General features: G+C 39.8%; 2 protein-coding genes and 1 pseudogene across 3 annotated transcripts; 1 reads left to right on the top strand and 2 right to left on the bottom strand.

Moving 5' to 3' along the window:
• Positions 1–1358: 1358 nt before the first annotated feature.
• ELL3 (elongation factor for RNA polymerase II 3) lies at positions 1359–6460 on the top strand. Of its 2 annotated transcripts, XM_016145003.2 has the most exons (11): positions 1359–1580; positions 1809–1844; positions 2186–2298; positions 2412–2613; positions 2703–2782; positions 2925–3000; positions 3172–3355; positions 3444–3486; positions 3606–3777; positions 3991–4035; positions 4119–6460. In XM_016145003.2, exons 1-11 carry the CDS (start codon positions 1449–1451, stop codon positions 4227–4229), a joined length of 1194 nt encoding a protein of 397 aa, XP_016000489.2. In that variant the 5' UTR covers positions 1359–1448; the 3' UTR covers positions 4230–6460. The 2 variants fall into 2 exon arrangements, with proteins under 2 accessions (XP_016000489.2, XP_016000490.2); XM_016145004.2 differs by lacking the exon at positions 3991–4035.
• On the bottom strand, positions 5716–25372 carry PDIA3 (protein disulfide isomerase family A member 3). The gene is made up of 13 exons (XM_016145002.2): positions 25087–25372; positions 19626–19704; positions 18183–18300; positions 14631–14738; positions 13361–13490; positions 10666–10782; positions 10233–10358; positions 9432–9614; positions 8317–8425; positions 7433–7561; positions 6807–6886; positions 6386–6443; positions 5716–6172 (listed from the first exon to the last, which is right to left on the bottom strand). The coding sequence occupies exons 1-13, from the start codon at positions 25251–25253 to the stop codon at positions 6059–6061; spliced, it is 1518 nt and encodes a 505-aa protein (XP_016000488.2). The 5' UTR covers positions 25254–25372; the 3' UTR covers positions 5716–6058.
• On the bottom strand, positions 7842–7950 carry LOC118600705 (annotated as a pseudogene).
• Positions 25373–25393: the final 21 nt, after the last annotated feature.

The following is a 25393-nucleotide window of genomic DNA, read 5'->3' as shown; positions in this document are numbered from 1 at the left end:
AAAGATCCTGACATGTGGTGGACACCCAACAAATGTTAGATTCCTACCTCCCTTCCCCCTCCCGGAAATATCTTCTCCAGTTGCCTCCTCTTACAGCACGGCTCCTTCCCTCTTCTTGGGCCAATTTTACCATTCTAAATTCAAGAAAATCTAACAAAAAGCCGCAGATGTCATCAGAGAAGAAAAGGAACCCTCGGAGACCAGTTTATCCATTGCCACAACAAATTAGCAGATTGTCACTCAGGTGGGTAGAGAGCCCTGAGGAAATGGACCAGTAAATGTTGTTGGAGTTGGAGGTTTATTGCACTGATTTTTGAAGTCATCTTTATTAAGGTATAATTTAAATGATTTAAAATATAGACGTTTCGAGTGTATAATTTGATGAGGTTTGACAAATGTTAATTTGATTTGGGGTGGAGGTTATTATGGTCACCTGGGATTATGCAGATCTAGATATTCAGCACAGGGACCCTAGTTAGGAAAGAGAACACAACACCAAGGCTCGTGGGAAACATACCCAAACAAGGGTGAGTGGAAACACCAAGGGCCGACCAGAGATTGGTCCTGGGGTCTCACTGCACCAGGATCTGGATCTCCGGAATGCCTGGCAACTTTATCACACCTCTTGGCCCTCCTAATGGAGTGAGCTAGCTGCCTTTCACACCTATCTCAAGTGTTTACCATGAGGGGAGACCCAGGACTGAGTCTTCTTACCTCTCATCTGCCCTGTAACTCTTCTGCCATCACCCCCACCCCCGCCCATCAGTGGGGGGCGTTTCGGCCTGCGACGGCCCCGCTTCACTAATGCCACAAAACTCACAGGGCCCGATTTCTTTCCAGCCTTAGTTAGAAACCGGTTTCGGGTCTGCAGCAGTACCGCGGGCGGGGAAAAGCAAGAGTGCTGCGCCAGGTGCTGGCGTCAGAAATTCCCCTTTGGGTCCGCCATTCTCCAGTCCCTGGGGGCTCTAGGTCTTTGAGGCGTGGTAAGCTGAGCCCGCCTAGCAACCGGGCCCTCTCTTCAACTCCTCTGAACTTAAAACCCTCCAGAGGTTATCGGTTCAGCTTCACTTAGACAGCAACGCCGACTTCAGGTTGCCTGGGGGAAACTAAAGCAGGATTGGAGATTCTGGGTGAAGGGTCTGTAATTGGCCGCAGACTTTCTCCCGGAACTGAGAGAATCCCTAACCGCAAGACCAAAGAGGTGCATGCCAATCCAAAAAGAAACCGCTGGGGTTCACGCGGATGTCTGCTGGGAGAGCGAAGCACCGCCCACGCGGCTGGGAAACCTCCGGAGTGGAGCGGGCTGTGGGTGGGGCCGGGGGTGGGGTCCTGTTGGGGGCGGGGCCGACCTGGGCTACCGGCTGTGCAAGTCTAGCCCTGCACGGCAAAGGCAGTGGTGGTGGCTCTTGTCTGTGGCTCCAGTTCTGCTTGCACTCGACCTCGTGGGCATGGCGGGACCCCAGGAGTTTCTGAGTGGAAAGCTCCGGCTCTGCTTCACACCTCCTGCCCGGACAAGCCTCCTGCTGCTCAGGTTCAACGACGCGGCGCTGCGGGCGCTGCAAGAGTGTCAGCGACAACAGGTGCGGCCAACCCCGGGTTCCATCTTCTCTAACCCCTACCCTTCCGGACCTCGTGCCTCAGCCGGAGACCTTGGCGAAGGGACCTGGGGCTGGAGGACGGCATTTTCAGGCTCCGGCCTCCCCACTTCTCCAAGTGAAGCCCACGAGGCAGGTCCCTCCTAGCACCCAACGCAGGATTCTGCGGACGCCGCTTCACCTGCGCTCAACTCGCGTGTGTTCTCTCTGCAGGTTCGGCCAGTGATCGCTTTCCAAGGCAACCGAGGGGTAAGTGCGGGCCTGGTGTGTGGTAAAGGATGAGGGGTGCGGGGAAGAAAAGACGCGGGCTCAGGAAGGGCGGGAGGCTGAGAGCAGTCACGGTCTGAGGAAGTTCCGAGAACTGAACCCCAAATGGGGTGAGGGGGCTGCTGGGGTTGTGGTCCCAGGAGACTACAGTTGAAGAGACTGTGCCCTTTCAGTCTCCTGGGAACTCAGGCACAGCTGCACCTGGTGTGCTAACGAGTCCCGTGGGACCCATCTTCAGTCTTAGGCTGACTCAGGGAGGAATGGCATTGGCAGGAGGAGGAGGGGCTAACTTCGTGGGGCTTACCGTCTCCTTTCACCCCCAGTATCTGAGGTTCCCAGGCCGTGGCTGGTCCTGCCTCTTCTCCTTCATAGTGTCCCAGTGTGGCCAGGAGGGCCCTGGTGGTGGCTTGGATCTTGTGTGCCAACACTTACGCAGGTAAGGAGAAACAGACAGGTAGCAGGTGAGAGTTTGTGGAAAAGTCCAAGAGGGGAATGTAGAGGTACTTAAAAGTTCAACCCTCCTAAGTTTTTTTCACCACCCCTTTTCAGATCTGGGCCTAACCGCCTCCACTGCCTGGGCCCACTCAGGGACCGGCTCACTATTTGGGCAGCCATGGATTCTATCCCAGCCCCATCTTCAGTTCAGGAACACAACCTGACTGAAGATGCCAGAGACCCTAAGAACTGGCAGGACATGGGAGACTGTTCTGAAGGAGACACAGTTTCACAGCCACAGGTGGCACTAGAAGAGGTAAGGCAAGAAACTGGAGGGAGTTGGGATAAGGTGGGACAAAGCCTGAAGCCTAGGGAGCCAAGTGTCCCTGCTACTTTCCCTGCCAGGTGCCAGATCCATCAGCAAGCAGCCAAGGAGAGTCACTCCTAGGATCCTCGAGGGAACACATGGCACAGTGGGAAGTGAGGTACTTGGGGTAGGGTGGGACTAATCTGGGAAGCCCTGGTATTGTCTTCGTCAAATCTCCACCCTAAATGCTGTAATAAGAAATCTAGCCCTACCTCCTACCCTGGTCTTCATCTCTCCCATTCCCTTTTCAAATACTCTAGGAACCAGACCCACCTTCCAAACAGAGAGCCTGATCAGGCACTGCCTTCCTCTGCTGGCCAGAAACATCTGAGCAAGGTAAGTTGTAATAGCAAGGATTTTTCAGAGAGCTTTGTTCAATCAAACTAAAACCTAAAAATTGGAAGCCTTCATTTTGATGTTCCCAGAGATCATTATATGGAAGTAATTTTCAAGAGAAGGGCAGAATAAGCTTCTGACATACTGTTAATGAGATATTTTCCCCAACAGAAACGTCCAGCGCCTGCGGCCACTATAGAACTAAGAGAAAAGAGGCTCAGAACTCTGCCTCTAGCTCAAAGTCCCCTACAAGGGCTGCTCAGTGAGGACTTCCATGAGGGAGAAGATTGGGACCAAGAAGATAAACACGAAGTCATGGGCCCCAGGCTGGAGCACAGTCCCTCAGTTCAAGCAGGTGAGTTAATGAGAGAAAGGTAAAACTGCCATAATGTGGGGGGGAAAAGGCCAATAATCACCTTCATGTCTTTTTGCTTCCTTCACAGACTCTGAATACCCAAGCCCTGAAGAGGTACCAGATTACCTCCTGTGAGTCTCCTGCCATTTCCAATTTTATTAAACCTTGTGCATATATTAAGATAAACTTCCTGGGAGCTGGAAGCTTTTGGGGACAATAAAATTGAAAATGGTAACTCTGCTCCTGGCAGGCAATATGGGGCCATTCACAGTACAGAGCAGCGACATGCTTATGAGAAGGACTTTGAGACAGATTATGCTGAATACCGCATCCTGCATGCTAGAGTTGGGGCTGCAAGCCAAAGGTTCATGGAGTTGGGAGCAGAGATCAAGAGAGTTCAGCAGGGAACTCCAGAATACAAGGTAAGGACTGGACGCAGGCTGGCTTTCCAGCTCTGCTAGATATAAACTCTCTACTAACTGCCCACACACTTGTTTGTTCAGTGACAAAAGTGACAAGGGGGCCTGTTGTAAGAGGTATCATTTGGTACCATGGGAAAGGAAGTTATTTCCCTTAAGAGAACTGGAGCTTTTTTCTTAAGGTTAAACTTGGTGCTAGCATTTTCTTTGTTTCAGGTGCTGGAAGAAAAGATAGTTCAGGAATATAAAAAGTTCAGAAAGGTAAGATAAGGTCTGGGAATGGTAGCAAGAAGGTAGAAATGGATTTAAAAAATATATTTGACATGGATGCTTTTTCTCTGCAGCGGCATCCAGGTTACAGGGAAGAAAAGCGTCGCTGTGAGTACCTGCATCTGAAATTGTCCCACATTAAAGGTCTCATCCTGGAGTTTGAGGAAAAGAACAGGGGCAGCTGAAGTGGTCAAAGGGCTTTTGACCCTCTTCCCAGTGAGATAAGAAGGAACGAAGCAGCTACAAACTATAGTATAATCGTCTGCTCTTCTTATTGCTGAGTCTATGGTGGCAAGTAGGAGAGCCGCTCTAGGTTTCTTTTTCATTCTTGACATATTTTAATTTTTAGGGTGTGGGCACAATGCCAACACTGCACAGCTGTGCCCAGCAGACTAGGAAAAGCAGCGGAGGCTGGGCTTCTTCACCTTTAGTTCAGTCAGGTCATGTTCAAATCTTGAGAAATGACACCATTTCCAGGATGAGAAACCTTGAGGACATTAGAATTTAGCCTGGTAGCCTCCCTAAAGAAACAATGAAAACTCTTGGGGGACAGAGGTAAAGGTACTGTAATACACCTGGATATAATGTACTAAAAGTGAATTCTTTTACAAATATGGCTAAAAAATTAAAACTATTTGTGTCCTTTGTACAAGCTTATATGTTTCTCTTAAGTTTTTCAAGGCAGTGGTTCTTACCCCTAGCTATATATCTGAAACACTTCTGGGCTCTCTAAAGTAGAATCTCCAAGATTATGGCTAGGCATCTTTACTTTTTTAAAGCACTATGTTTGATCCTTATACATATTTTGTTGTAAGGCTTGATCAAATCCATCTTATAACTGACAACTAGAGATTACAGTAGGAATAAAGTTCTCCTTTTCTAAACATCCAAGTTGAGGTTCACTTACAATTAGGGCTCCCACCTGGAATTTTCCAGTGACTGAAAACTATAACCATGGATAGGATTTAGACTTACAAAAAGGGGAAATGGTTCAATTCATTTGAATAAAAGATCATACCAGTTCTATTCTTTTCATTCCTCATTGTTGCAGAAGAAAGTGGATACTTCAATCACAAGTAGGAATGATGATTCTTCCTTTCCCAGTCCAATGGAGGGGGGTTAATAGGCCACACCCTGGGCTTTGGGGAAGAGAGCTGCACCCAGCAGTGTCAGCAGTTACTGAAACAACTTGGATAGAACCCCAACCTGATGCCACACCCATGCAGGGCATTTCTGGGCAGACAACAGCCCTTGGGAGGTATAAACATGCTCAGCTGCATGGCAGGGATAGATGGCAAACCATCCTTAGGGCATGGACAAGGTCAGAAACAGAGCCCAACAAGAAAAGTACATGTAGCTATTGAACACTTATTCTAATTATCAAGGTAGGGGCTCGGGCAATAAACATGTAAGAATAGAAAGTGATGAAATCTAGAAAGGATTTACAGGCGATAACTATGGATCCAGCTAGTTGGTCTACAGCTGTACTGACCAATAGGCAGCCACTAGCCCTATATGTGACTATTTAATAAAAATTTTAAATGTAGTTCATAGCCACATTTCAAATGTTCAATAGCTACATGTACTAGACAATGAAGATTATAGAACATTTCCATTACTGCAGAAAGTTCATTGGACAGTGCTGGTCTAGAGAATCTCTGGTTTCCCATCTTGTGAAAAAAAGACAGTTTAAAGGGGGCTCATTTATTGTCACTGTTCCAAATGTACAAAAAAAATTAGAAAATAACCCCCCAACTCAATTCTCCACCCCCACAACATTCCCCCCACCACAAATAGTTTTTCCCCAAACCACAAACATAAACTGGTCCTGGTAGTTCCATAAACAGTGCAGCTAAGAAACAGTTTAGAGAAAATTTAACAGGATTCAGATAATATTCATCTGTCCTCTCAGCCCTGAGAGGTAATAATCTCATCTGGGTCCCAGTTCTCCCCAATGGTGTTCCCAGTTCTGGTGGAAGAGTCCTTTTACAAAGTGGTATGTTTGGCTGCTGCTTTAGAGATCCTCCTGTGCCTTTTTCTTCTTCTTAGGTTTCTCTTCTTGAATTACAGGGGGGTTTGTAGCCTCTCGCTGTAGATAGCTAATAAAATCACTTAATTCACGGCCACCCTGAAAATAGAAAAGATAACTCTGATAACTTATCCTTTTAAAGAACCCTGCGTTTTTTTCCAATAGGAAGACTTGAGTTTGTAAAAACATTAGCAACCACATATATTGACAATCAGAATCGAAAGTTTCTAGTTAAATAGACTTTAAAGAGCTAGAGATGTACAAGAGTGTGTATGTGTGTCTATTTGTGGAGAGAGGAGACAATGCACTTACTTCATATTTCTTTGGATCTAGCTTCTTATTGGCTGGAGAGAAGTAGATGGTAGGAAAACTGAAGAAAGAAAGAAAAAAAAAAGAGGTGACTAATTTAAGATTCCAGAGTAACTCTTACATATACCCCCCCAATAACTGTTTCTGGGAATAACTTCTTTTCATGATTTCTAATTGGACCAGATACCAGTCTCCATCAGTGGCTAGGCTACATCCTACCAAAACTCAGGAATATGAGAGCTCAAAATCTGTGGCAGTCATATGAGCCCATGCTGCAGAACTCTAAATAAGAAAGGCATCAGTGGTTCTATGCTCAACTGGAGTATAAGAACTCCCCACACCACACCCAATAAAAAAATGGTTTATAAGTTTATTTTTTCCTGCCAAGGGCCTAGACACTTTTATTAGCTTTTAATCTACTTACCCTCTGACTTCATATGGAGAAGGCACATCATTAGCTGTGGCATCCATCTTGGCTATGATAATATTTGGGTCTTTTCTGAGCTGTTAATAAAAAGGTTAGATCTTTACATTTCAAGTTTTTAGTGACTAAGGAATACTTAGTCACTTAGTCAATTCAAGACTTAAAACAACTACATTTTCAAACACCTGGATAAGTTTTGCTACTCAGATGGGAAGAGTAGTAACACTTGCACATAGTATCTAGCCTTTCACAAGCTTCACTGGTCTCTCTCGGTTCCTTATTAAGACTCTATATGCAACCACTTTTAAAACTACCACCTGGCCTAAATAAGACATTATAAGGGATAAGTCAAGAGTTTTAAGATCGAAGAACATAATGGATTCATATAAGCCATCACAAAAATTAAGAAGCCTGGATACTTTTAACCTTAATCTAGATTGAGTCTGAGGAGTGAAAAGTGAAAGCACTGCACAGGCTAGACAGTAGGGGGAAGTCAAGAGAAAGTGAGTATAGTAGACAGTTGAAAAAATCTGTCAGTACGTAGGTGCCAAACTAATCAGGGTAACTAATTAGCTAATGCAAATACGTGTGTAAACATCCCAACCCAAATTTATCTTCAGACATACCTTCTCTCCAAGTTCTTTATACTTAGGCTCCAGATTCTTACAGTGGCCACACCAAGGAGCATAAAATTCAATCAGCACATCTTTATTTACATCATTCACTATTTCATCAAAATTCTCCGCTACTACTACCTGGAAAATACAGAAGATTCTCTAGTTGGTAAGGTGAGTTGAAGAATAAATTCATGAGCTATATTTGTTTCTGGACCTAATCCTTCTAAAACTTGATGTGTTGCCACTGAAACCCAAATCCCATTGACAGATTGTATTCAAAATGTTGCCATTCCCCAGAAACCAATTAATTCCCATCTCTCTCTTTTTTGTTTTTTATGCGAGACAACCCTTGGTTGACCTCAAAGATTGCAAGGACCTTGTCAGCTTACAATCCCTCTTATTTTTTATTAATTTTTTATGCCTACAGCACCTGGTCTTCCTAGGTGGTCTCCTATCCAAGTACTAACCAGGCCCGACCCTGCTTAGCTTCCGAGATCAGACTTGTTCAGAGTGGCATGGCTGTAGACTAATTCCCATCTCTGTCTCTTGTCAAATATGTTAAGGAAGTCACAAGAAACAATTGTTACCCAATCCTTCTTTAAAATAATTTTAGAGCAACAACCTTAAATTATTCTTAGGGCTTAGCTTGCTTTGTCCCGAAGAGTAACCTAGCTCTGATATAAATACCATCAGAAAATTCTATGAAGGATTTATACTCCTGCCCCTGTTGAGCATTATGAGTTCTGCCAATGCTTATTTTATGACTCGGGGGTGGGAGGTTAGGACAAATAACATGATAGTCAACAAGGTCTTCACTTAAACCCAGCATTTTTGGGAAAAAAAATGAGAAGAGGCAGCTGTGTAGAGGCTTGGGGAGGCTATGAGAGCCTCACCTTTACAGGCCCGTCGTTGCTTTCTGGAATAGGCTCAGACTTCAGGTATCTCTTCAGGTTGCCATCAAAGTAATCCTGCAGGAATCTCTCAAGAGCCTTGCCATCACGCCTGCCAATTGAAGGGTCAGGTTTCTTAATTTATTCCCACCACTGAGAGAATTAAAATATAAGAATACTTTCTACATATTTTAGCTTCAATTTCAAGACTAGAAAGAAATGGGGAGCTAAAAAAAGGGGAGGGTTTTATCTCTCAATATGCAGAACTACTGACTGAACAAAAGAGCCAACCACCTCACCTCCTTGTATTTCTAGTGTAGTCTTTGTGTATTAGGGCAGAGAAGGAAGAAAATACTGGTGTTCTGAAAATTCAATTCTGCCTAAGAACCAGTCTTAGTTTGTTGCTCTAGACAAAGAGGTCCCCAACCTTTTTGGCACCAGGGACCGGTGCTATGAGAATCTAATGCCTAATGATTTGAAGTGGAGCTGAGGCGGTGATGCTAGCGCTGGGGAGCGGCTGCTAATAAAAATGAAGTTTTGCTCGCCTGCCCGCCCACCACTCACCTCCTGCTGTGTGGCCTGGTTCCTAACAGGCCATGGACCAGTACCGATCTGTGGCCAGGGAGTTAAGTGACCCTGCTCTAGAGAACAGTGCCTACATGTGGTATCTCATTTTATTGCTTTACTCACAAGGAAGATTTTCTCTTGTCTTGATCTCCCAAAATCTCAGAAGGTGAAGGTCAAAATTATCTGGAGTTTTAAGACCTCTGAGTTTACTTTAGGCCAATGAGGTATTCCAAGAAGAAAAATCATTCTGTAGTGCTGGGAGGGGACTAGGTTGGTCTGAAATGATATCAATCTCAAAGAGACTGTCCAGTGTTCTACTATTTCTAATGGCAGGGTGGAAATAACCATGGAAGAATTCCAAGCTGCCATCGTTCTGTTAGTTTTCAGAACTGAGGATCATGATCCTCAAAGCACCTATAATTGAGAAAAGTGACAGTCATGGTCTTGACTAGAAGACCTATCTTCACATTCCAACATTCTTTATAAATTCTCAGTAGTGTAAAAGGCTTTAATAGTTTTCTTGCAGAAATCCCAAACCCACGCTAACTCACGAGAACTCCTCCTGCATGACAAACTTCTCTCCTTTTGCAGTTCTGATAGCAACAACAGGAATCTCTCCAGCAGTGCTTTCCAAACCAAAATCGGACAGTTCGTGGCTAAAGGTTTTGCGGCTAGCTACAGCAAAGTTCAGTTTATGCCCAGCATCCAGGAATTTCTTTGCCACCATCATCACCCTGTGAGAAACAATAGAAATTTATGCCAAGACTATACCAGGGTGGTAAAACATGTTTGAAACCAAGAAAGCAAGAATCTAGAAAGCAAAGACTAAGTTTTATAGTCCATGTAGCCCTCTGGAATCAGTCTGAACTTGTGTTCTTGGGCATCGACACAGGACTACGGTGTACTCCAATGTCTTACTGAACTTCACTGTCAAACTGATGGTGCCCAATTAAATAATCCATTCCTACTGAATCTTGGTATATAAAATTGTAAATTATTGAAGGCATAATGACTAATCTGAAAAGAAAATTTATAAGGATAAAATGCACTGAGAGTTTCAATGGGCAAGTAGGCATAATGTTTTAGAGTATATCTGAGATCACATCTGCATCTTTTACTTGGAGGTAAAGAATCAGCTATGTCACAAGCTAAAGGAGTACTTATGGAAGATATGCCCAATAGATTTTAGAAAAAATTTATGGTATTTGTCCCTATGCGTTCAAATATTTTTGGGAGCTAGCTGTTCCCATTCTTACCTGCTCTCACATCACACATGGTAACAGGATAGTTAGAGGAAACTGTTTGCACATTGGGTAAATTTGTTTACAAAGGAGGAAAATGGCTCTTATTACCTGTTTCTCCAATAGTTGGAACCTTTAGCATTCTTTTCATAGTCTACATCATAGTAAGCCGTAAGTAAGTCTTTGCCCTGTATCAGGTCTTTATTGTCTTCTGTCATGTGAGGGCAGATACCAAAACTGAAATGAAATAACCCATTTTCAAACTTGATTGGTTTATAGCTGTATTATGGAATTATACAAAGTAACCGAAAACACTTAAAAAGCAAAGAAATTTCCAACATATAGGACAAATACTGAGCAATATACTTTATAGGACAATAGGAGTTCTAAAGCCCACACACTACTGGTTTAATATAAACTTCAACTATAATCATTATAATTCCTTGATTGAGACTATTTAATCCATAACATAGCTGTTTAATAAATGAGGTAAACAAAATAATGAAGCCAAGAAATCCCAAACAAGGTATAAAAAGGTACTCACATGTTTTCCTGGATAAATTTTTTAATCTTGCTACTGGTCATTTTCTGTTCTGTATATGCCACAGTCTTGTCCTCAAACTTGTTTATCAGATGTGAAGGACGAAACAAGGTTATACCCCTTAAAAAAAAAAAAGTCTTAGTAGACAGCAGAATAACTGTCTATCATCTTTTATTTAAAGCTCAGACTATTTACTCTTGCTGCCACTTTTACTATACCATTTAATTTAAGCACATAAGGACTCTTTTCTGGGACTATAGACTTAGCAACATGACCTTCTTATGGACACTAAGATGCTAACCACCTAAACCTCAGGTACAATAATTGGGTATGAGGGTTTAAAAAACCCTGGGTTGAAAAAAGAATTTATTCTAATTCTAGATCCACCAAGAGAAGACCTATACCAGGTATCAATTTAATTCTCCTAAGCTACAGCTGTTTCATAAGTACAAAAAGAGGGTAGGTGATTAATTTCCAAAACTCGAAAAACAATAACAGAACCCAACATTCCCAAAGCCCCAATATGTACAATAAAATAAACTGGAGCTTGCTCTTATTGGAAGGTAGCTTGCCCTGCAACTTTCCTTGAAAATTCAATTCTTCTACACAGTAAGAAAATTACTTCATTAGAGAAAATATTTTTAAGAATCCTCCCCGCTGTAAAATACTATAGGTAGGATACAATTATATATATTTGGCTTGAGTTCATTAGAAATTCTTTTGTTCTAGATTTCTCTATACCAATAAACCAAGTTTACAGATTTTTCTCGTTAGTACTACTTTGCCACTCTACTTAAGCCAAGCTGGCCTTATCCCAGTGGAACACCTGAAGCAAATTCCTTTAATTTCTAGCTAAACTTTTAACTAAAACTGAACCCAAATTTGGTTCTGAGTAACAGGTTTATATTTAATATCAGCTTTCTCAGAAAATACCACTGTTCTAACTACTCTTATCCTGCCTCTAGCTTCTCCTTCATTCCTCCTCCCCATACTACACACACTCCCACATACAATCTTATCACATGTTTTTGGCTAGGCTTTAGCACCTTTAAGGCCTAACAGCCTTTTCTCACTCTTCCAGGTAACCATTAACTTTATGTTAATTAAAACAGGTATTTTCATAGAACACAGGGAAACTACATAGCAAAAGGGAAACGTGCTAGGCTAACAAGAATGTGAAAGGGGCTAAGATTTTTTTTTTTTAAGTACAGTTACCAATTTCAGAGCAGTCATTCTTAAAAACAGAAACAAAGCAGTTGATCTTTAATGATATTATGGCCTTGGTGTACACATGAAGACCCTTCACATTTGGTCTATGAAGATCAGAAGCTGGTAGACCATTTTAAATGTCAAGTATGAGAAGCAGCCACAATGAACAAATCTAAGGTTAACAGGCTGACATGTGGTACACGTAATGAGTCACAAGTGGCTCCACATCCATTTACAGACCTGGTGTCTCTCAATCTAAAAGGCAGAGCTTTATGATTAAGGGTACCAACTCTGCAGCCAGACTTTCTAGGTTCAGTCCTAGTTCTACCACTTATTGAGTGAAGCTAGGCAAATTAACCTCTTTGTGTGCTTTCTCCTCTGAAAATGGGGGCAATAATAGATCTGCCACAGTGGGTTGTTATGAGGATTAAATGAGTTAATAGTAAATGGCACATAGTAAACACTACAAATTTTGTTAAATATGAATAACACTAGCTCTTGGTACACTTTTTTTTAAAGCTTTATATGCTTACCCTGAGTGGTCTAGCCTAATGGCTTCCATAACATTTACATATGGTTGACCTATAAATATCTCTAGTTCAGAACTTTTCCTGAATTTTAGTCTCATCTTTTCTGTACATGGCTAGGGACCAAATCCTATTGTTTACACCTTTTATACTCATTCCTTCCTCTCCACTGCCCCTAATACTACCTTAATCTAGACTCTTAGATGTCACCCTTAGTTTAGACTCTCTTGATTGCCTTGCCACGTCTCCCATTTTAAACCGCCACATGGGTGCCAATGACTTTTCTTTTGAAACACAAAATCAATCCCATTATTCTCCAGTTCAAAGTCTTTTGATGGCTCTCAAATATAAAATATAAAATATAAACTCTTTTGTATGGCACTTAACATCTATTATTTGGTCTCTGCTTACCCTTCCAACCTTACCTTTCACTATGACTTCAATTAAATAACAATGCTCAAGCAGTACTACAGGCCCCCACATGCCTAGATTGTTTCGCATCTCCTGGCCTTCACTCCTGCTGCTCTATCTGGAATAATTTTTATCCCGACTGCCAAAAGCTGCCTGGAAAAACTAATTTTTCAATACACACCTCAAGAGTCACCTCTGTAAGTTTTTTTCTAATTCAACTTGCTGCCTCAAAAGAAAAAAATCATTCCACCATACCCTGTATAAATTCCTATCATTACACTTATAATGCTCACTACACTTACATTTTTACCTATATTCACTGTTTCTCTCTACTAGATGTCCCTCAAAGGCAGCAACAGTGTGCAGCACTTAGCTTAATGCCTAGCAAGTATTCAACAAACCTTTTGGAAAAACCAGACATAAAAATCATTAGTTTACACAATTATACTTGGTCCAGAGATTTGCAAGGAAAAACCAGACATAAATATCATTAGTTTACACAATTATACTTGGTCCAGAGATTTACAAGGGCATTCATCTCCGTCACTTACTCTCCATTATCATCATACTTGTTCACCAGAGACTCAATATTGCTGTGTGCAAATCGGTAGTTATCTCTCAAGTTGCTGGCTGCCTTCAGAAACTCTGAATGAGCTTCACTGTCTAATTTCTTGAAAAAACCTATAAGGAAATGTCAAACACAAGGAAGAAACAGTAAATGTGGAGACATATTCAAAACTTTTAATTTTTCTATTCTTCAAAGCCTTTATTCTATCATGGACAAGCAAAGCAAGGTAGGCAAAAGGACTGGGTCTGCTTTGCCATGACTACCTAGGAAATCTGACAAAATATTTAGGATGAGAATTCTTATTCTACCCTTAAAAAACATTTTTGAAGGGCCAAGGGAGATTTCTTAGGGTTCAAGTTTAGTTTTTACCAAATGAATAAATTTGTGCAAATTGCTTTACTTCCTAGAGTTTCAGAAAGTATTTCAAGTGTCAGAAGGATTAAATAAGGCAATATGTCAAAATAAATGCAAATCACTTCATCATATTTTTTCCTGTCTTTAGGACATCAAGTCTAGAAAAGTGGATGAAACATAAGTGTTTAATAGATGTCTGCTTGTGGTTAACTCACTGTAAAATATACTCAGTAAAATCCAGATGATAAGAAGTGGCTTTTAGTCAAATTTAAGTGATAAGCCATCTTCTACTGCTACAAAGCCAGTTTTATTATAAGAGATTAAAGGAGCAAAAATACAACTTAAATGTTTAAATTTACTTAGTCAAATGTTTAAAACAAAGAACACCCAACATGTAGAATATGTTTAATTGGCTGAAGTTATTTTAAGAATAAAATGAGATATAGCAATGCTTGATAAAGCAAATATTGCTGTAAAAATATACACAAATCCTAGGATTTAATCTTAAAATTTGAAAATTTGAATTCCCCTACGACTGTGAAAACAGCAACCATACATCTATATTTTCTTGTATCCTCCCATTTACAACCCTATTTTCAGTCTTAACTGCCCTGTTATTTGAGTTAAAGCTCAGAGTTTAAGATGTGATCGAAAAAGCTGAAGATATTCCTATTTTAGACCTTTAATTGAAATTAAATCTTGACATCTCTAAGAATAGAAAGTTACTCAAGACATCATTTTTTCCCCCACATTATAGTAATGCTGAGCTAATTCTGTGACTTTGTTTTTTAACTTCCCCTAATGTTACCTAAACTGTTTTAACTTTGTTGTTTACTTAGACATACAGGATTTTTGAAACAAAGTTGATTTCGTGGCATAATCAAATAATTGCTACTTACCCACCACAGACGCATCTTTATCACTAATGAACTTCTCAAATTCTTCCTCAGTTTTGAGAGGAACTGAAGCTGGTCCTGCCTGCTTCTTCAGATGGCTGACAATTCCATCTTAAAAGATAAAAGATTATAGTAACCAATTTATAACTTTTGAGAAGATAATCATTCATTGATTCAAAGTTCACAATTGTATGCAATAAAGTTTTCTTCCCATTCTTATCCCTAGTCACCCAGTTTCTTCCCTAAAGTATAAGGTTTCAGGTTTTTGGGGGGTATATTCTTCCAGACATATTAGGCATAAACGAGCAATTATATATTCTTTTCCTCCATTTTTCCTCAAATGGCAGCATACCAACATAAATAGGTAGAGATTATTTATATCAACATAAATAGGTAGGTATTTTTGTTTGTTTTGGTCACTGATATATCCTTAGCTCTAAGAACAATACCTAGCAAGTCCAAGAAACATCCATTTTGCAAATAATAAATCACTTATTCTCAAGTAGCACAAAGAGTAACTTGAAGCCTTACTAAATTTTAAAAGCAGAAAAGTGCAATGACTCAGCTAGCTTGTACAGGGGTTTAACTATATCGTGGTCAAATCATACCACATACAGGATCCATCCAAATCATACTTTCCTACTGACATGAAATGGGGTAGATAAGTAAAATAGTTTAGAAGTAATAATAACCATGCACATAAACAAACAAAAAAAATCTTTTTATCCCTCAAGTCTAGTTAACAGACCATTATTCTACTTTCTTCTGGGGTCCACTGAAATCATTCACAGGCTCAAAATGCTTACAGTCCAGAGAGGCAGTGCTACTTCTCCATAATATTCTACCTCTTTCACTCCTTTTCTCTTCTAAATATTCTAATGATTTGCTAACTGGTTGAGATAGAACACTGTTTAACTCTTTTGATACGATTGAACCTATTCTGTATTTTTTCCTAAGGTAGTTTTTTTCCCTTTTTCTCTCTCCATTCATGGATTTTTTTTTTTCTTTTAAATGTTTTCCTCAATTCCTCAGAGAGGAGGGGTTGTAGCAATAGATTAGTTGAAATTGGATATGAATTGTTTAGTCTTTGAGGGGACTGTTATTACTGTATCACAATATAAATTATTATTAAGAACTTTATCAGGGCTATGATGAAAAGTGTTACTTTTCTCTCAGAGTATTCCCTGGGAGTGTTGAGTAACCAATTTAAGCAGAAAGGCAAACAGCATAGAGTAAGTGGACAAAATAGTCTATCCAAAGTAGCCAAACATCTGACCTCCTAGTCAGATGCTGAGGAATTCTTGAGTTAAAAATCTATGTGGCAGTTCAGTGAGGATATTTGCCTAGCAGCAGTCTGGTTTGGGTTTATCTAAAATTTACTTAAGACCTGTCCAACTTCAGAAAAACCATATTAATAACTAATTGCTAACTCTACACTAAATTAAACTAGTAAAATCTGTATGGTTACATGAATTCTTCATTAATGATTTTTTCATTAATGATTTTGAACTTAGGAAAAAAATACAAAAATTTTACCCTTTGGGTTTAGACATCAGATTTTGAGGGTTGGCTAAATGACCTCAGTTAAGCCAAAATACTTATTTATACATTCAATAGAGAGTTACTGAGTATCTACTACATGTGCCAGTCTAGGTGTTGGGGAAAGAGTAGTAAATAAACCAAATAAGACCTCTGCTCTCTTGGAGCTTACAATACAAAGTAAATCTCCAAATAGGGCCCCAAATAGATAATAAAATAAATTTACAAATAAATGAATAATTTAAAAAATCAGATAGTGGCCTTTTGAGCCACACTTCTCTTGCTCAGGCCTGCTTCCATGTCTAGAAGTGTACTTTCCCTTCTAATAAAATTTTTTTCTACTATAAAAAAATAAGTAAATAAAAAATCAGATGGTAACTTACAGTGCTATGCAGAGAATTAAAACAGGATGTGATTAAAAAAAAAGATCTTAGGTCTGGTGGCCCAAGAAAGTACATGTGTGTATGTAAAATTTAAGCTATAATCTAAATGACAAAAAGGTACAGTCATGCAAATATAAGGAAGGTTATTTTAGGCTGTGACTACAGCTAGGGCTAAGGTTCTAAGGTGAAACAGTCTTCAGATGACATCAGTTAGGAATGGGTCATGCTATGTAAAGCTTTGTATATGACTAACAATCATACATACTGAAAAAAATTCATGTCACCTAAAATGCCCAAACTGAACCCTTTTCCTATTAGCTTTCCACATAAAAAGGTAACCTATGCCTGATTATTTGACAGCCTCAAGATAAAGCTGTTTTTGTTCATATAAAAATATTTTTCTCATCAATTATGAGCCCTATAGGATCTAGTTCCCTATTTACATCTCAAACTTCACCTCTCAGCCTCGCTAATTATATTCTAGCCACAAGGTCTTTGTCTCTTGTATACATCAAGCTCAGTTATACCCTAAGGACTTTTTGTACCTGCTTTCCTTCTGCCTGGAAGGCTCTGGTCCAAATCTCCTGGCCCACTCCTTCCTATCATTCAGGCCTCAGCTCAGGTGCTACTTTCCTGATCACTAATTATGTGGTGCTCCCAAGACTGTCGTCTGGTCTTATTTCTCCCCTTTAAAGTTCTTATCACTAACTGAATTGATCTTATCCACATACATTTTTTATATTAAAAAATTTTTAATTGTGGTAAAATATACAACACAGAATTTACCATCTTTACCATGTTTAAGTGTACAGTTCTGTGGCATTAAGTACATTCACACTGCTATACGACCAATCTCTAATACTGTTTTCATCTTGTAAAACTAATGCAAAACTGAAACTATACCCATTAAAAGCTTCCATTCTGTTCTCCCTCCAGCTCCTGGCAACCAACATTCTACTTTGCCTTTATGAATTTGACTACTGTAGGACCCTCATATATATGGAATCATATATTTGTCTTTTTTGTGACGGGCTTATCTCATTTAGCATGTCATCAAGGTTCAATCATATTGTAGTTCATGTCAGAACTTCCTTTCAGTAACTGCCATACTGTTCTCCATAATAGCTGCACCATTTTACATTCACAACAACGATGCAAAAGGGTTCCAATTCCTCCGCATCCTCACCAGCACTTCTTATTTTGTTTGTTTTTGTTTTTGTTTTTGATATTAGCCATCCCAAAGGATGTGCTGGTTACCTATATGTATTTTGAAACTTGTTCGTTGCCTACTTTTCTTCATCCGCCAGAATGTTAAGTGCCACAAAAGTAGGAATCATGACTGTTTTGTTTATCAAGAAATACCGAGCAACTGGTATATCTAGAATACCTGGTATAGAGTAGTACTCAATAATATCTGTCAAGTGAAAAAATGCCTAGTTGATTTAATAACTCAAGTTCAAGTATTTTCTATATTACTTACATACTGTTTATTAAGAGAAGTCTTAGCCACCAAACTTACCTCTTAGATGTGGAATTTTAAGGACTGAAAGTATGTTGTATAGAAAAACAACATGTTCCCACTACGAAGAACAGTGTGATCCACTGTTTCCACAATGTAATCCAGGATCCTTACCTGCAGTCCTGGGCCCATCATAAGCACCTGCTTCTTCACCATCTCTAAATATCTTCAGGGTTGGATATCCACTGACTCCATACTTATTACAGGTGTTTGTGTTGGCAGTACAATCAACCTAAAGATTAAAATATACAAACCATTTGTTATCCAAATGCCTGCTGTAGGCTCTTCCTATATTTTTGAAATATTAAGACTGGCCAACTTATAGAAGTATCATGTAATTCTTAGCATACATGCCATAGAACATTAGATTTCAAAGGCAGACTCTTGGTGTGCTAGCTAAATCTAAACTACCCGAGGAAACCTCTAAAATTTAGATTCTAGGCCTCATACGAAACACACCAACACACCAATGACAATGTAAATTCTGCCCTTGGAGTCTCTATTGTCTAAAAGCAGTCTCCACCTTTTTTCTGCCTGTGAAAAAAACCTGTGAGGGATAAATCCCTTAGTTAACAGTAGTTTACTTTAATAATGATTATCAAGGGAATATACAGATAGGTGTGTACATGCCTTTTAGCTGGGGTGAGGGTCTAATATTATTTTACAAATCGTCAAGATTTATTATATTAGCAAAGGTACCAATATTTGAATATGCTCCCTGAGCTAGTATGAACCTGGGCTAAACAATAAATAACACATCATCTATTGAGACCTATCAGGAAGAGGGAAAACAATTTTCATCTATTTAGCCACTTACTCCAAACTAGCCTATGCTATAGGCACTTTGTATGTATTGTTTAATCTTCACAAGATTGAGGTATAATCCTAATGCTTTAACATAACTGAGGTTCAAATAGTAGTAACGCAGGCTATAGCCAACAGGAGATGGGAATTAATTTAAGACTTAACTTTTTTCTACAGAAAGATGCCATAGAAACATTAGGATTAAATGCGATTTCCAAAAACAGTCATATATATATACACATATATACATATATATATATATATGAACATTTTATTTGAGACTGGCTGAGATATGAGCGTTTAGACTAGAAAAAATATGGGTTTAATACAAAATAGCAAAATTATGGAAGGATTACTTTGATTGTAAAAGCACATACCAAGTTTACAGTTGACCAGTTAGTTACATACTTACCAACATCCTCAAGTCATTTTGCTATTCCCATCGTTTTGACTATCATATAGTAGTTTAGGGAACTCATTTACTCAATGATAATTTTCCCCTAACCTTGACTACTGTACTTTTATTCTCTATGTTTGCCCCTTAAATTTACCATGTTTTACTTGTTTCTTATGCCAATAATCCCTTAGTTCCACTACTTTTAATCTTTTAAAACCATAATTGATACAATAGTCAGTTGTGTATTTGCCCAGAAACTAGTGTTCTCTCATCACAAGAGCAGAGAAAATATTAATTTTACAAACTACTATTTAAAATACCTCATTTCCTTTAATGAAGAATCTGCCCATGCTTACCTTTGCTAATGGTACTATTCCTTTTAATCTGGTAGCTGCAGCTTCATACTCAGGGGCAAGCCTCTTGCAGTGTCCACACCTACACAGACGGATTTTTTTTTAAAGCCATATTCTCAGTTTAACCCCACAAATTTATTAACTTTATTTCTCTAGGTAGAATCTCAAACTATAATTCTATTTTTGAACCAGTAGCTGCTTCCAAAAGCAAATACATCACCTGAACAACATCAATTATTCATAAGGTAAACAAGAGCTCTCAGAAGGTAAAAGTCTATCTCTAGCCTAAGGTTAATTCTATAGGACTGACTCAGTCCAGAGCGGCATCTATTTTCTTTAATTGAAAGTACAATTTACTGGGTATCTACCTAAAAAATTTGATAACATTTATCTGTAACGATATGTGCACCCCGATGTTCATTGCAGCATTATTCACAGTGGCCAAGACATGGAAACAACCAAAGTGTCCTTCAATAGATGAATGGATAAAGAAGATGTCGTACATATGTACAATAGAATATTACTCAGCCATAAGAAAAGATGAAATACTGCCGTTTGTGACGACATGGATGGATCCTGAGATTATCATGCTAAGCAAAAGAAGGCAGAAGAAGTTGAGAACCATATGATTTCACTTATATGTGGAATATAAAAACTGAAAGCAACAAATAAATAAGACAAACAAAAACTCATAGACACAGACAACAGTTTAGTGGTTACCTGAGGGAAAGAAGAGAGGGGGAAGGGAGATGAGGGTAAAGGGGATCAAATATATGGTGACAGAAGATCTAACTTTGGGTGGTGAGTACACAATACAACATATGACATATTACTGAATTGAACACTGAAATCTATATAATTTTATTAATCAATGTCACCCAATAAATTTAATAATGGAAAAAGTACAATTGAGTCCTGAAAGCTGTACATTCCACATTAAAGAGGTAGAGGGCTAATGCCCTTTTGACCAATTAATGAGGATAAAATGAAGGACAAGACAGCAACAATCCCATTCCTGGTAGCATTTCTCAAAGGAAGGTACTTTTTTTCTTCTTAAAACAGCACTATGGTTCTTAAAAATACAGAGATTGAAATTTAGAAGGTCCTCAGTATGATATTAACTCTTGACGAATCACCATCAAGTACTTTTTCTCCGTTTCTTCAATATGACACAGTTGGAAGGGGTAAGAAAATGAGGCCCAGAAGGCACCCATGTGTCATACTTTAGCAGTTCATTAAAGGCTTTTTTCCTCTCAATCTGAGTTTTAACGACATAATGGTAAGCCTGATTTTTACAGCTACACAGTTCACCTGGCTATTAAGAACTCAGGAGGATAAAACATTTTATCAGTAAAGAATATTTTCTCAGAGGGTCACCAGAAGCACCTGCTCCTCTGCCTGAAAGTTTTAACAGTTCCATAGGAACACTGTATATGCAATAAGTGAAGGGGGAATCCTCCTTAGTGCACAGCTAGCACCAGCTGTATATTCTCTTTGAAAGCCAATGGGCTGAGGAGGGATCACTTTGAGAAGGTATTTCTGTAACCTCCTCATAGACAGCAAAAATAGAATTAGAAAACAAAGGAGGGAAACACTGATGAAACTTGAGCTGATATATTTCATAGCCAACAGTCTCATAATTTATTTTATTAAGTGATGAATAAGCAACTTGAAAACATTTTTTTCCCAAAACTACTTTAAAACAAAGGACTACAAGAGCTTATAGTCTTTAAGGTCTTTAGTCCTATTCAATACTCATTAGAAAGCTTAAATGAAGAAAAAGTGATATAAAAAAAAGTAATATATTAGATGTGCTTAAGGTCACATACATATTTCCTAAATGTATAAAAGGACCTAATGATAAATACCAAATTCAGTATGGGGAAGTACATAAGATGGGGTAGGGGTACAAAGGCGGTTTCAATTGTACTGGCTTTTAGACTGGGTGGTGAATAAATGGTATTCCTTATATTTCACAGATGCACATTTTACCGTATCTGAAATTGGGATGTGTCTTGCAATCATTTAAGTTTCAATGGCAGCATTTCTTTGTAAGACAAAATAATGATTCCTCTCACAATCTGTAGCGTCTTAGATGTGTTTGAAATATGGTATTATATCGTCTGTATTCCTTTAATATTGTACCTGGTTTGTAACAGATGCCCAAATTATAACTGATTTAATATAATAAAATAATCAATTTATCTGAGAAATCCAGGCTTTTGGAGAAATGATTCAAAAGTTAAAAGAGAATGTATGTTAAATGGAGAAAGAATTGGATCTGGGCCTTTAAGGATTTAAAATTTCAGCCAGGACAGAGTAGGGTATTTTAGATAAGGGGAATAGTAAAGCAAAGGTAAAATTACTAGCGAGAATCATACATGCAGAGAACTGTGAGGGGCCCTTTCGGGTTGTGAAGAGATAATAAATGTGTTATGTGTATTAAGACTACATCATCGGTCAGCGACATATATAGGACTGACAGAAAGGGGGACAGCAGAGATAATGACACCTAGAAGATAAATTTCACATGGCTATAATGAAAGCTAGGACCAGCGTGGCAGCAATGAGAATAAAAGAAATAAGAGATTTCTGTTGAATATGTAGGAATTGTCAAGAAGACTAAGGCAACAGATTTAAGAAGAGTTCCACCTAAACTATCTTAAAGCATTTAAAAAGAAATAATAGTATAAAATAATTACATGAGACCAGTGAGTCTCAACCTAGATGCATATAAAAAATATCCATGGAATATTAAATAAATGCATGTCTGGGCCCCAACTGGGACTTCCTCCAAGAATCCAGGAGGGAATCAGGATGTGGAGCCATAGTGAGTACATGCACTTGGCAAGGCTGGGACTGAAAATCACTGCCCTAAGCACTGTCAATTATAACTGATTTATAATGGTCATCAAATGTCCAGGTGAAGAACCTGTTTAACGAGTTCCAATGAGGTTGGAGGAGACTGCCCTCTTCAAACTCACCAGGAATAGAATTCATGTGGAGTTTGAAGGTGAATATCAAGATTAACCACTACTTACTTCTTTCACCTACTCCTAGATAATGAGAACACAAATAATCCCATCTACTTTCAGGGATGACACTTAGCAACTTAGCAGTTACTAATGAATCCTGACATTTATTCACCCAACAATCATCAATCATCACTTCATGCCCAACTATGTGCCAAAGGGTATTTCAGCCACTGACAGCAAGTTTGATATAGTTATTTTCCTACAGGAACACCAGACTGACAGGGGTGACACAGTATTAATATTAGGTTCCAAAAGAGAAGAGGAAGCAATTAGTTCAGGGAGGAAGAAGTAACTTTTGAGCTCAATTTTGCTGAAAAGATCAATTGGGATGGTGGTAGTGCAGACATAGGAATTTTAAGTAAAGGAATCAACATGTATAAAAATAGTTCTTTAATACTCCATTTTTACTATCTGCATAGTCTTTTCATATACTCTAGAAACATTGTATATCAAATGTTATTATTTAATACTATCCTCCTAAACAGCTGGGCACAAATCTACAACATAAGGAGACGGTAAGGATTTAACACTGGTATCAATAAATTTTCAGAAATTATCACATTTAGTGTGTTTACTTCTCCAGAGAAATTCGGATACTCCCATTCTTACAAATTACAGATGATTCTCTCCATAATGAAGATATTAGTCTACAATGTGGACTGCAATCTTTCACTTTCACTTCTAAAATGAAAGTGGAAAAGTACCCTAAGAACTTGCAGTAAGAAAACAGCTGCAGCTGAAGTATTAATAAATAAAAATAGTTGAATGTGAAGAAACGAGGTTATTATCAACAGGAGACTTCCTAGACTCCAAACTACTCTTCCAGATAAGTAAGTGATCCTTCTTGACGGCACCGTGGATGACCTTACCATCTAGATCAATTAAAAGCAGACACCACAGCAGAGTCACCCAATTTGGGGAATAGTTTAGCGCATGATGGGCTATGTAGTTCTTAGGGAACCATATACAGTAATTTAAAGTACGAAAGAACACCTACAACTGAAAAAAAAAATCTGTTTTAATTAATAGTCTAATAGCCCACAATTCTCCAGCAATTCAATTCATGTTGTCCCCTGTGGTCACTAAACCACCACCTCATTTTACTACAACTCCATACAGCCAATGTCATTACAGTGACATCCCCTTAAAGTTAACAGCATGGTTATATGATTGGGAAGAGTTGTTTCTAAGAGAGAATGTGTGTTTAAAGATGTATAAAAAAACACTTATGATGTAATCAGTACTGCCAATTAGCCACAGGAATGCTTTGGACACAAAATCTGTCTCCGCTGAAAACAAAATTTGTTGCCTCTAACACATCCTTCTGGTTCAGGTGGTCTTCACTACAGGACTTCCTGTGTAACCCCCAACAAGTCAGTTGAGCCCCTGCAGTGAAGACTACAGTTAGAAGCAAGTGAAAGTTACACATTTTGTCTTACTGATATTTTTGAATATAGTTTTTAATTAAGAGCAATTGTGGCAAGGATGGAAAAATTAAGTACTGTTAATTATCATAGATATACTAAGCTATCCCATACGTTAAGACAATCATTGCTGTGGTAAACATTTGGGGTTTAAATTAAAAAATCTGGTTTACTGGACCAGAAATCCTATTTGCTTTCTTAGCCCCACTCCCCCGGTTTTTATTTCGGGTTTTATCCTAAGGAATTTACATAATTGTTTAGCTAAATCACCCTGAAGTGGAGTATTTCTCCAACACTGGTTACTTAGCAGTGGTTTTTTGTTTTTTGGGGTTTTTTTTTGGCATTTTTCAAAAATCCTAATTAAAATTTACTCTTGTTCATCTACTTTATTTTTGACAGGACTCTGCTGGTGCTGAAAAATGGTTAACGTAATTGAGAAAGTGGGTACCATGGAACCGACAAAGTAACTGCCTGCCCCAAGAAAGCACTTTTGACCACTGTGCAGCACAGAGTGACCTTGGCTAGAAATCAATGGCCGCGAGATGTGGGGCCAGGAAAAAGGAGTATCCTGGGAGCCCAGGACTTTTGCACTTGGTGAAACGTTTGCTTCCAATGTGAGGCCTTGGAATGCCTCATTTGTAGAATGGAGAACATTAACACTAATTCACCAAGAAACTAAAGACATCAATCAAGGAGGGGCAGAAGGGTGATTAAACCTTCTGCAAACAGGAAGTGCCGCAAGAGCACGGAGGTAACGATGTGGCTCTGCCCGAGAGGGGCCTTCTTCGGGTTTTCCTTCTCGGGTCTTGCCCCCCAGGCGATCAGCACCCACTTCTCCGCTCTCAACGAGGGAGCTCGGCTCCCCGGCGATGGGAAATTTGCCTGCCGCAGCAGGGCCCACTGGAATGGTGGCGGGCCCGACGCTGCATAGGCCCAACCGTTCCCGCGCCCTCGCCCCCGGCCTAGCCCGGCCCTCCCTCCCTCGCCCCGGCTCAGTGGCCTCACCAGGGAGCGAAGAACTCGACGAGCATGAGGCCCGCAGAGCCCGTGTCGGAGATGCGACTCTCGAAGTTGTCGTCCGTGAGTTCCAGCACGTCGGAGGCAGCTGCAAGGCTGGCCGTGGCCAGAAGGAGAGCCACGCCGGGGAACAGCACTAGGCGGCGGAGGTGCATGGCGGCCAGGCGAGGCGGGGGCGGCCAGGAGGGTCGGGGCTCGGCTGCGACTGCGGAGGCCGGGCCGGCGACCACGCACCCTCGGCTTGCGCTCACGCGTCTAGCCCAGGCGGACCTGCAGCCGGAGGCCCCAACCCCTA

The sequence above is a fragment of the Rousettus aegyptiacus genome, unplaced genomic scaffold (genome assembly GCF_014176215.1).
Source record: "Rousettus aegyptiacus isolate mRouAeg1 unplaced genomic scaffold, mRouAeg1.p scaffold_m13_p_3, whole genome shotgun sequence".
Lineage (NCBI taxonomy): Eukaryota > Metazoa > Chordata > Mammalia > Chiroptera > Pteropodidae > Rousettus > Rousettus aegyptiacus.
The sequence above is the reverse complement of the archived record's forward strand: the minus strand, read 5'-3'. Positions and strand labels throughout refer to the sequence as shown.